The sequence below is a fragment of the Schistocerca nitens genome, chromosome 9 (assembly GCF_023898315.1).
Source record: "Schistocerca nitens isolate TAMUIC-IGC-003100 chromosome 9, iqSchNite1.1, whole genome shotgun sequence".
In the NCBI taxonomy this organism is placed as follows: domain Eukaryota; kingdom Metazoa; phylum Arthropoda; class Insecta; order Orthoptera; family Acrididae; genus Schistocerca; species Schistocerca nitens.
Window position 1 is genome coordinate 133963078 of NC_064622.1, and position 13133 is coordinate 133976210.

A 13133-nucleotide genomic window follows, 5' to 3' on the forward strand; every position below is an offset into this window, starting at 1 on the left:
ACAGAAGTGATATCAGGTGTTCCCCAAGGTAGTGTTATAGGCCCTTTGCTGTTCCTTATCTATATAAATGATTTGGGAGACAATCTGAGCATCCGTCTTTGGTTGTTTGCAGATGACGCTGTCATTTATTGACTAATAAAGTCATCAGAAGATCAAAACAAACTGCAAAACTATTTAGATAAAATGTCTAAATGGGGCGAAAAGTGGCAGTTGACCCTAAATAACGAAAAGTGTGAGGTCATCGACATGAGTGCTAAAAGGAACTCGTTAAACTTCGGTTACACGATAAATCAGTCTAATCTAAAAGCCGTAAATTCAGCTAAATACCTAGGTATTATAATTACAAACAACTAAAGTTGGAAAGAACACAGAAAATGTTGTGGGGAAGGCTAACCAAAGGCTGCGTTTTATTGGCAGGACACTTAGAAAATGTAACAGACCTACTAAGGAGGCTGCCTACACTATGCTTGTCTGTCCTCTTTTAGAATACTGCTGGTGGTGTGGGATCCTTAAAAAAGAGAGGACTGACAGAGTACATCGAAAAAGTTCAAAGAAAGGCGGCATGTTTTGTATTATCAAGAAATATGGGAGAGAGTGTCACAGAAATGATACAGGATTTGGGCTGGAAATCATTAAAAGAAAGGCGTTTTTCGTTGTGACGGAATTTTCTCACAAATATTCCAATCACCAACTTTCTCCTCCGAATGTGAAAATATTTTGTTGACACCGACAGGGAGGAACGATCACCACGATAAAATAAGGGAAATCAGAGCTCGTACGGAAAGATATAGGTGTTCATTCTTTCTGCGCACTATACGAGATTGGAATAATAGAGAATTATGAAGGTGGTTTGATTAACCCTCTGCCAGGCACTTAAATGTGATTTGCAGAGTATCCATATAGATGTAGCTGTAGACACACACACACACACACACACACACACACACACACACACACACGTAAACGCAACTTGCACACTCATTTGCAGTCTCAGAGAGCTGAAACCACACTGCGAACAGCAGCACCAGTGCATGATGGGAGTGGCGACTGGGGGGGGGGGGGGGGTAAGGAGGAGGCTGGGGCGGGGAGGGGGAGGGGGAGGTGGGAGTGGCGGGCAGTGAACTGTTGCAGTTTAGACAGAGGGCAGGAGAGAAGGTGCGGAGGGGGGAGGGGATAAGTAGTGGAAAGGAGAGAAATAAAAAGAAATTAAAAGACTGGATGTGACGGTGGAATGACAGCTGTGTAGTACTGGATGGGTGAGGACAGCGACTAATGAAGGTTGAGGCCAGGAGGGTTACAGGAACATAGGATGTACTGCAGCAAAAGTTCCCACTTGCCCAATTCAGAAAAGCTGGTGTTGGTGGGAAGGATCCATATGGCACAGGCTGTGAAGCAGTAATTGAGATGAGGGATATGACGTTTGGCAGCGTGTTCAACAACAGGGTGATCCACTTGTTTTTTTGGCCACAGTTTGTCGGTGGCTGTTCATGCGGACAGACAGCTTGTTGGTTGTCATGCCTACATAGAATGCAGCACAGAGGTTGCACCATAGCTTGTAAATCACATAACTGGTTTCAGAGGTAGCCCTGCCTTTGATGAGATAGGTGATGTTAGTGACCGGACTGGAGTATATTGTGGTAAGAGGATGTATGGGACAGGTCTTGCATCTAGGTCTATTACAGGGGTATGAGCCATGAAGTAAGGGATTGGGAGCAGGGGTTGTGTAAGGATGGACGAGTATGTTGTGTAGGTTTGGTGGACAGCGGAATACCACAGTAGGAGGGGTGGGAAGGATAGTGGGCAGGACATTTCTCATTTCAGAGCACGATGAGAGGTAATCAAAACCCTGGTGGAGAATGTAATTCAGTTGCTCCAGTCCTGGATGGTACTGAGTCACGAGGGGAATGCTCCTCTGTGGCCGGACTGTGGGACTTTGGGAGGTGGTGGGAGACTGGAAAGATAAGGCACAGGAGATTTGTTTTTGTACAAAAATGAATGAGTTGAAGGAAACAGAAACTCTGGTACATTACATAGTGTTAAAATGAACCGACTGTAATTAAATCTCTTTGAAAAATATCATATAGTGCAGTCCTCCTTTCTGTGTATATTTCAGTTAAATTAAATTTTAAGAAACAACTTATGAAATTTGATGCCCCCCCCCCCCCCCCCAAATCAGTACTGTTTCGTGTTATCTGACATGTTAAGTTATTTCCATATTTCACATTCATATTGGCTTCCTATTTTTTACTTACGCTTAATATATGGAAGTTTGCAATGAGATTTTTAATGCTCATAACTACAGAAATGTAATCTGACATCAAAACACTCGTGAGTAAGTTTATGTTGTTTGTGTGTCTTGCACAAATACAAGTACATTATGTGCTTCAGTACCTAATTCATTGCAGGTCTCTTGAGCTAGAATTTGGATCAACGTAGTATGTACTCTCGTTTCTCCTGTACAAATTGCAGATGAAGCACTATGGTTTGTTCCCCCTTGTCTATTTCCCTCGAGTCTCTAAAATGATATTTCATTGTCAGTTTTAATTACTTTGTGACCAATCTAAAATTATCAACAGTTGCCTTTCAGTGCATTGTGGGTACATTTGCTGGTTAAATCAGTTTTGTAGTGTTTATATACCCATGCTTTCATAATCGTAACATCCTATGTACCATCCCAAAATGTTCTTGAACCACAAAAACTGCCTTGACAGATAAGCTCACTAACACTTGTACTCTGCATAATTTGATATATGTCAGTAAAAGTTCTGCCAATTTTAAAAGCAAAGCTTTTTGACAGACATATATTCCAAAGTTTTATTATTATTATTGTTGTTGTAGTTGTAGTTGTATCCTTAGAAAACATTCAGCCTTGTTTCTTTAGTGCTCAGCCTGAAAATTTATTGGAAAGAGACTGGTTGGTACCAGATTCCAATCTTCATCTTTCTGCTGTCTTCTTCATTTCTGTGTAGGAGTTAACAGTCAATATCTTTTACATTTTGATGTATGCATTTCAGTCGTGTCTTCCTCTAGTAATTTTTCCATTGAAATATTCTGTATTACAGTGAAACCTCTTTATAACGTTCCTCCATATAATGTTTTTTCTATGTTACATCCGCTTTTTTCGGTCCCGACTAAAAGCCCAAATAAACAATGTTAAATTTTCCTCTTTACTGCATTTCCTCTATATTACAATTTCCTCCATGTAACTCTCATATTCTTGGAACCCTGTTCAATTATTTACCTCTTTATAACGTTTAAGTGACTGGATGTAGACGCATTGTTTTCCATTCTGTGGATTCACAGTTTGCATCGGCTCGGAAAGCCCGCACTCAGCGTGTTTCATATGTCAGCGGCAGAACCGGGTCACGTGACATGTGACACACATTCTAGTTGCGATCTTTTTGGCACTATTTCAGTCGATGCTTTGTATTTGTAGCATGTTGTGTGAGCTGAGCAGCAAACAGTTTGTGTGTCTAGTGAGTGTGTGTCTTCAATATAATGAAAGCTTTTTTTTTTATAAAAAAAAAAGCTTTCATCAGTGGACATGAGTGAAAAGCGGAAGAACATTTCTCTGGAAGAGAAGGTTTCTGTTATTAAAAAAGTAGAGGCATCTCCTGGTGTGAATCGTGTGGAGCTAGCGAAGCAATTTGAACTGGCCCCCTCAACACTATTATGAAAAACAGATCATCGATAATAGAAGGGTTTGAGAATTGTGGAAATTCGAAACATATGCATTTGAAACCATTTACTAATGATGAAATGGAGGAAGTTTTATTAACTTGGTTTCAGCAAGCACGTCTCAGAGAATTTGATGCCAAAATGGGGAGTGCTGCAAGAAAAGTGCTGCTGTTTGTGGATAGATGTGCGGCACATCCACCAGATGCATCCTATCTGAGAAATGTGAAAGTAATTTTCCTGCCATCCAAATGCACCAGCCATCTGCAACCTTTGGACTTGGGAGTAATACATGCCTTTAAGGTTAAATAGAGGGCAGCCCTTGTAAAAAAGGCCTTGAATTTGATGGACCAAAGAAAACCAGGAAGCCAGCAGAGCTCACAACTGAAGCTGAATATTTTACAGGCAATGAATTTAATTACGTACTCATGGAGGGAAGTCAGTGCTGAAACTATTAAAAACTGTTTCACAAAAGCGGGATTCTGTGAGAATGAGATGGCAGCTCCTGTGGAAAATGTTGCAAGTGATTTGCAAGAGTTTCAGGAATTAATAGGCAGTGATTCTGTCATTTTTGAGGACTTTGTGTCTGTGGATGACAACGTGGCAACCACAGGAGTGCAAAGCATTGAGGAGCTGACTGCTGAAAGAAGGTTGGAGAATAATAGTGGTAGTGAAAGTGACAGTGAGAAGGTAGATGACCCTGTGCCCTCATATACTAAGGCAGCTGAAGCCTTTGAAACATTCAGGAGATATATGATGGCCCATAGACTTGAGGACAGAACAGTAGTTCAACTTGCTCATTTGGAGCAATAAATGATTGCCTTAGAGTCTAGGAGAAATAGAAAACAAACATGCTTGCTTGAATATTTAAATAAATCATAGGTATATGATTTTCAGATAACACAGGTTCATAGAGTTTTGTGCAAATTTAAGTTCTGTTTCAGAATTTAATTATTAAAGTAATTTTTTTGTAACTAATTATTTTTTAATCTGTACAATTTACTGTGTTTTTATGTAATATGATCAGTATATTATAAACAAAATTTGGCTCATATTCTGTAATTGGGTCAGCTGAAGAATGGGATACCACTTGTCAGCTTTGGACAATGATGTCATATCTTAAGAACCTGTTATAACTTTTTACAGTATGAACTGATCCATTTACTTTCATCCATTCACCTACCGGGCCCTATGTTTTAATTACAAAACACTAATCATTTGATACATTGATCATTTGCAATGAATATCACATTATAGTGTTGTGAAAATTTAAAGTGTCATCTATGGCACCATTTGTCAAAGCTGATTAGTGGTATCCTGATCTTCAGTAATGCCCTATAATTATTATTTGGAAGCCTTCCTCTTTATAGTGTTTTCCTCTATACAGTGTTCAGAACTTGTGGTCCCTTGAAAAATGTTATATAGAGGTTTCACTGTATTGCTTTTGAGTTCCTTACAGTATTTTGCCATAAACCTTTTAGCATCAAAATTTTATTATTCAGTCTTATCAGTACATTTGATTTTAAGGTTGCACCTGCAACACCACATCTGAAAAAAATTCTTTTTCCTTTCATCAATCCCTGTCCAGATCTCACAGCCATACAGTGCGACACTCCTGACATATATACTTTCAGACACCTTTTCCTTGTTTGTACAATGTAACCTCTTGAGGTTAATGTTCTTTCCTGTGAAGCCATTTTCTGCTTGAGCTGTTCTTCACCCTCTTCTTCTTTGATAAATAGACAGCATGCAAAATATTACACTATGTGATCAAAAGTATCCAGACACCCCAATTTTCATATTAGGTGCAATTTGCTGCCAGGTACTTCATATCAGCAAACTCAGTAGTCATCAGACATAATGAGAGAGCATAATGGGGCACTCTGCAGAACTCACGGACTTCGAACGTGGTCAGGTGATTGCGTGTTACTTGTGTCATACGTCTGAACGTGAGATTTCCACATTCCTAAACATTCCTAGGTCCACTGTTTCCAATGTGATAGTGAAGTGGAAATGTGAAGGGACACATGCAGCACAAAAGCATACAGGCCGACCTTGTGTGTTGACTGACAGAGACCACATACAGTTGAAGAGGGTCGTAATGTGTAACAGGCAGACATCTATCCATACCATCACACCAGAATTCCAAACTGGATCAGGATCCACTGCAAGTACTACGACAGTTAGGCAGGAGGTGAGAAAAATTGGATTTCATGGTCTAGAAAACTTATATTTTATGGTCTAGCGGCTGCTCATAAGACACACATCACGCTGGTAAATGCCAAACGACGCCTTGGTGTAAGGAGCGTAAACATTGGACAATTGAACAGTGGAACGTTGGGTGTGGAGACGAATCACGGTACACAATGTGGCGATCCAATGGCAGGGTGTGGGTATGATGAATGCTCGGTGAACGTCATCTGTCAGTGAGTGTAGTGCCAACAGTAAAATTCAGAGGCAGTGGTGTTATGGTGTGGTCATGTTGTTTATGAAGGGGGCTTGCACCCCTTGTTTTGTGTGGCACTATCACAGCACTGGTCTACATTGGTGTTTTAAGCACCTTCTCGCTTCCCACTGTTGAAAAGCAATTCCAGGATGGCTCAACACAACCGAGCACCTGTTCATAATGCATGGCCTGTGGCGAGTGGTTACACAACAATAGCATCCCTGTAATGGACTGGCCTGCACAGAGTCTTTACCTGAATCCTATAGAACACCTTTAGGATGTTTGGAACGCTGACTTCATGCCTGGCCTCACCAACTGACATAGATACCATTCCTCACTGCAGCACTCTGTGAAGAATGGGTTGCCATTCCCCAGGAAACCTTCCAGCATATGACTGAACATATGCCTGTGAGAGTGGAAGCTGTCATTAAGGCTAAGGGTGGGCCAACACCATATTGAATTCCAGGCATTACTGATGGAGGGCACCATGAACTTGTAAGTCATTTCCTGCCAGGTGACCGGATACTTTTGATCACATAGTGTATATCCTTAAAAACTCCTCAGCAACAGATTCAATGTAAAAGCTGATTTAGACTACTCATTGTTGCCATCATCATAAAATGCCACAATATATGCATTAACGTAACATTTCACCACACTACATATCTGATAGAAGAAGTTGCTGAAAATGTTTTTGGGGCCATCTGCTTGTCCAAAATGTGCTGATATATTTTCCTCCAAGTTATCCTCTTTCATGTTTTATCTTCACGAGAAATCCTTGTACATTTTTATTTGTAACATTTTCTTTCCCTTATTAATAATAAAAATGTTGTTTAGCATCTACTTCTTTGTGGCTTTATTTACAATTAGATTTGTCAGTTCACTGTTTTGTATGCAAGAGTACTAAGAATATCTGAAAACACTGCACCTTTTTAAAATGGGATAAATTGCTGGAGTATTGCTGTCACAGTAGATGTAGTTACTAAAAGCTTGAAATTTAGTAGACCGATGTGTGCTGCACACACTTCTATTTTATCAGGCTACTGAAAACTGTGAAACTAAAATTTCAATCTATATGTTGCTGTTAAAAATAAAATCATAGTTTTCTCATGCACATGAATTGTTTGCTTCAGCTACACATTTCACACTATGAAATAAAAACATGCAAGTGGTATAACAAAACAGATTAATCCATTTAGGTAGCATCAAAAGTGTGAATAAATTTTAGGTTTGCATTCTTATGTGAATTTGTAATAGCAAATGTTCTTTTCTTGCTCTTATTTTACAGGTTGACTTGAAGACTAATGTGGAATGTGAGGCAGAGTGGCAAGGAAATGCCCTTTGCACAAAAAATGGAAAAGTCAAATCGAAAACCTTGAAGAATGCTCCTGTTAAATGATGATGATCTAAATATTAAGGAATGTGTGCTTTCACCTGTGTTCTCAATATTAAATGATGGCACTGTTTGGATTGAGATAAAGACCTGTCATGCGCTTTACATTACATTCTTCATATTTTTATTGAAGCATAATTTATTTATGTATTAAAAGATTTTAGGATTTTCTTATGTGGAGTTAGAGATTTTTTTCAGAACACCTATTCCTTCAGTCTCTTTATCACAAAGGCAGAATTAGAAAATAAAGAATTCAAATATATCAGTTGAAATAACCAGAAAATAAATAAGGAAAATGAGACTATTTACCATCACAATGCAATGGTAAATTTTCAGAAGATGAAATGTTACCAAAAGTAGAAGAGAAGAGCTACACATATATGTAAGGGACTTTAGGGCACAGCAAAGTGATAACGGGGATACTAAAGTGACATTGGGAGCCAATAGAAAAATAGGAGTTCTACTACTGGATAACAGTCATGAGAGAAATTCAGGTCAGTAACTCTAGAAATTAGTTTTATGTATCGTGTAGCAAATTTGTATAACTGATTGCTAGATTTGACAAATAAGAGAGAATATAGGACAACTACATAAGAATTTTAACATACAATATTAGGTTTTCATAGTTCAGGAAGGTAGAAGTGCCAAGGCTGAAAATATGTAACACTTCAGATTGACCAGGATGAAATAGGAACAGTTACCAGATACACAAATATTTATTGTGTAGAGATCAGCCTGGGTGTTAATTGTGCTGAGCAGTACTTGAATATAGAGCTGACTCTGGGTCCCTCTATAAAATAAAGATGTCATTACTGCTGTTCCAGGCATACTTTTGAGCAGTGGAGATATAACATGGCTACACTTTAACAAAGGTAGATATTATGAACATAGGAGTCAAGCAGGAAAAATTTTGATATTAAAAACAGAACACCCAATGATTGAGAGCAATGAAATGAATTTGATATGTTAGAGAAATAAGAGATGAAAAAAATTAGCAGGCAAATCATATGTTGATATAGAAAACTTTACTAGGTGGTAGGAAGTGGCTGCAACGTGTTTGTGCATACAGCATTCAAGCAAAGAAGTAAAAAATCTTAAAACCTTTATCAATTAACATCATATACATATAGATCCAGTCTGGTGCAGTCCCCAACAATCAGTTTTTTCTTCTCACCCCATCTGGTAAGTCTCCCCGGACCTGGGGTTCTGGGTGACTTTTCTGAACTGTACCCCTTTCCCCAAACCTCTCGTCCTTCTCCTTCACCCCTCTTCCTTCCTCTTCGACTCTTCTGCCAGGAGGAGGAGACACTAGCTCCGAAAGCTTGTAAAAATGAAATCCTTGTGTGTGTGTGTGTGTGTGTGTGTGTGTGTGTGTGTGTGTGTGTGTGTTCCCCTGCCACTGCTTGGTGTGCAGATTTTTTATCTATCCATTTACGAGGTATTTAATTTAATTGATGAAAGGAAGTGTAAAATAGCAAAGCAGGAATGGTTAGATGAGAAATGCGAAGCTGTAGACTATGGGAATGGCAGATGCCGCATATAGGAGTATTAAAGACATCTTTGAAGAAAAGGAAAGCAGCCGCATGAAGATCAAGAGTTCAAATGGCAACAAAGAAAGGAAAGCTCAAATGTAGAAGGAATATATGGAAAAGCTGTACAAAAGAAAGAAATCTGAAGAAAACATTCTGTAAATGGACAAGGAAGGGAGGGGGAGGTGTGTGTGTGTGTGTGTGTGTGTGTGTGTGTGTGAGAGAGAGAGAGAGAGAGAGAGAGAGAGAGAGAGTGCTGGGAGGAGGGGGGTGGGGGCATCAGTCTCAAGATAACCAATGACAAAAAACTGACTTATTTGCTACGTAGGCTATATGAGACAGGGAAAATACCAACAGACTCAAAAAATAATGTAACTATTCCAAATCTAAAGAAGGCAGGTGCTGACAGGTGTAAAAAATTCAGATTGGTGGAAGATGACCTCAAGGAACATTAGTGTAAGTTCTGTGGAAATGAAGAAACATGCAAGGAGAGAGCAATGCCTGTGGGAGCAGTTGTGTGTATTTGTACAGATCATTTGGTTTTTCTCATCGAGTTTCTGTTAATTTTACTAGTAGGATGTGTGTGGACAAAGGAGTAGCTGGCCACAGTTCGCTAACAGCTGAAGACCCTGTCCGCCATCTACAGGCTGCTGCCTTGGGATATAAAATTGGCGCATCACACAGGACGATGTAGATGTTGCTTCTTTTGTTCATTTGTACTGTTGCCAAGGCATCTCCCAGTGTACCTAATGTGGGAACTGTCCTCACCTCGGGGTGAATGGCAGGTGGTAGCACACTCCCATAGCTCAAGGTGGAGGGTGAATGTGGGGACTGGCCACCCGGCTTCACCCATTCGCTTGACAAATGATTACTCCTTCAGCAGCATGCACAAAGGGAGAGGAGGTTGCTAGTTATTGGAGCTCCAATGTTAGAAGGGTATGGAGTCCCTTATGGAAAAAGCATCCAGGGTAGGAAAGAAGCCTAGTGTGTGCTCAGTATGTATGCTGGGGGGGGTCTCATCTGAGATGTAGAGACGGCCTTGTCTGCAGCTGTCAAGGGTGTAAGGTACAGTCCTCTTCAAGTTGTGGCTTGTATCGGCACAAATGACACCTGTCGCTTTGGTTCTCAGCCATCTTCAGTTCATATGGACAGCTGCCGTAATTGAAGACTGCTGGCCTCGCTCGCAGGGCCCATAAGTTTTGTGTTGAGTGGAGCATCTCACATAAGTACCATCAGCTTCTCGGCCTGCATTATGAGATGGAGAATTGTAGGATTTCCCTTGATAGGTCAGGGGTGCACTAACAGAGGAGGCAGCCACTTGTGGAATGCAACTTCACTATAATGCGACTGGACTAAGCTGTGAAGCATTTTAAGGCTCTGGTTATGGGTTTCTAACTGAACCAACAACTTCTCTAATGACCTTTCACCCTGATGTTTATGAGTACTTATACCTTATTTAAAATTTATGGTTACCATCTTGCGTTTTCTTGATGCTGTGCAATGCCATTGCTTGTACTGTGTTCACACATGATCTTTGTGATGAGAGTGCCTCTCCTTACCCCTCTACATAAAAGAAACAGTACAGGTCATTCCTTCCAGGGATTCACCTCACCATGAGTAGACCATGCCTTCACGGGTTTCCTATCCTTTTTCTTTCTCAGACGTACATAGAATTGAGTCCACACCACCTTAAAAATTTGGAATTGTATGCACAGCTTATGACCCTTACTTTTACAACTGTCAAATGACTTTACCTGTCAAATGACTTTACCTTGCTATTTCATCCAGATGTTTCCTGACTTTTTCATAATGTTGTTACACACCTTGTCTAAGGGTTATCACCCCTGGTTTATTTATTGTAGTTTGATTATTACATTCATATGTTTGGCTCATCGAAGCAGTCACATTAGGCCCTGATGGTGGACAAATAATAGCTACAAGAAAGAGAGGCCTTAAGCCTTGGAATGTACTCTCTTCTTCACTTCTCTGCCTGTCTGTGAAAACCCTTAATTCCAGTAACCAGTCATTCCCTTATCAAAGAGAGATTTTAAAGTGCATGAATTTCTCTAATATGTTAATAATTAGGCTTCTGCTGTACGGTTACACAGGTGTCTGCATCACTTTATGTATTTTTTTAAAAACCATTTTTGCTTCTCCTGTAAAATTTAGTATAATGAGTTACAAAGTTTTCAATGCCTACCATTGATAAACATATTAAAATAAGGTAGCATTTCACTTTCTGCTGAGAATACTTCTACATTCGCTCTTAATCTCTGTTTTGTAATTCTTATAATTACAATATATGAATTCTTTACTTAATAGCTCTTTAATATAATGTTAGCACATCACAATCCCCAACAGGTAAGAGCATTACCTACTTACCTTCCTTTACTCCCCCCCCACCATTTATGTACATTGCTAACATAAATGTAAGATCGCATCATCAATGATTATTTAGCTTCACTGTGAAATGTATGTATATCCTTGATGCATTAAAGTACTTCTGTACTTAATGATTTATAGTACACACTTAACATCATAGAGTACCTAACCTGCAACAATGTAGGAAAAGAGAAAAACACAAACCATTAATTCACACAAGCAAGCACACCTCACAAACAAATGAGCGTCAAGTCCAGCAGCTGAGAGCAGAATGCAATTATCACTGGGAATGGAAGCAAGTTGCCCCATTGTAGCTGGTTATTGTGCCACTACTAATGGAATTTTGGCCCTCATTGACCAAAACCTCCAACCAATTGACTGTAATCTAGCCTCCCATGTCAAAGATACCAACCACTTCCTTCACTGACTCCCCACCATAGCAGTGTAGAGATGGGGGGAGAGAGGAGCACTGTTTGACGGAGTGTGCAGGGACTAGACTGCCAACACGTACAGCATCAGGAGGTGGGGAAAACGGAGCAGGGATGTGTTAGCAGACTGCAGCAAACAGAGGGTGGAACACAAGAATGGGGAGGGGGTGATAGGAAAGAGGGGGTGGAAATTGATGGGTGGATTGTATGGAGACAGTATGTTACTGTAGGTTGAGGCCAGGATAATTACACGAGAGGAGAATGTGTTGTAAGGATGAATTCCATCTGCGCAGTTCAGAAAAGCTCATGGTGGAAGGGAGGCCACAGATGGCTTGGGTAGTGAACCAGCCATTGAAATCAAGCATATTATGTTCAGCTGCACATTGTCACAGGGTGGTCTACTTTGCTCTTGGTCAGTTTGATGGTGGCCATCATCTTGGTGGACAGTTGGTTGGCAGTCATACCAATATAAAAAGCAATGCACAGAGTGCAGCAGAGCTCATATATGACACGACTAGTTTCACAGGTGGCCCAGTCACTGATGGGATGGGATAAATCTCTAACAGAACTGGAATAGGAAGTGCTGGGTGGATGGATTGGGCAAGTCTTGCTCGTGGGTCTGTCACAGGGATATGATCCTTGTGGCAAGGGGTTAGGATTAGGAGTGGCATAGGAATGACTAGGATGTTAGGTGGGCAATGATACACCACTTTAGGCAGGGGTAGAAAGGATCTCAGGTAGGATGTCCTTCATTTCAGTGCACAATGATTCTTAATCAAAGCCCTGGTGATGTGGTTCAGTTGTTCCAGTCCAGGATGTTATTGGGTGATGAAGGGGGCCCTCCTTTGTGGCTTGTTCTTGGGGGTGGTGGGATGTGAGGGGAAATGGCATGGGAGATCTGTTTGGGATTATGTATGGGGGATAATGCCTGTCTATGAAGACCTTGGTGATGCCCTCAATATACTGGGCAAGGGAGTTCTTGTTATTGCGGGTAGCTGTCCGCAGATGGCGAAACTATGAAAGGGACTTTTTGGTGTGAAAGAGATGGTAGCTGTCAAAATGCAAGTGCTGTTGATGATTGGTGTGTTTAATGTTGACAGAGCTGCAGATGGAGCCATCAGATATGTGGTCAATTTCTAGGAATGTGGTATGTTGGGTTGAGGAGGACCAGATTAAGAGGATGGGAGAAAAGGTGTTGAGGTAGTGAAGGAATGAAGATAGTGTGTCTTGGTCATGAATCCAGATCATGAAGATATCACAATGTACCTGAACCAGACTAG

The 13133-nt window shown here is 40.5% G+C and overlaps 1 protein-coding gene across 5 annotated transcripts in view; it reads left to right on the forward strand.

Moving 5' to 3' along the window:
• The window catches only part of LOC126203617 (tyrosine--tRNA ligase, cytoplasmic), a 115327-nt gene extending 107639 nt beyond the window's left edge, over nt 1–7688 (forward strand). For all 5 annotated transcript variants that reach the window (XM_049937985.1, XM_049937986.1, XM_049937983.1 and 2 more), the window contains one exon: nt 7410–7688. In XM_049937985.1, the coding sequence (XP_049793942.1) occupies nt 7410–7520 (111 nt within the window). In that variant the 3' untranslated portion in view covers nt 7521–7688. The remainder of the gene's footprint in view (nt 1–7409) is intronic.
• The last annotated feature ends 5445 nt before the right edge of the window (nt 7689–13133 follow it).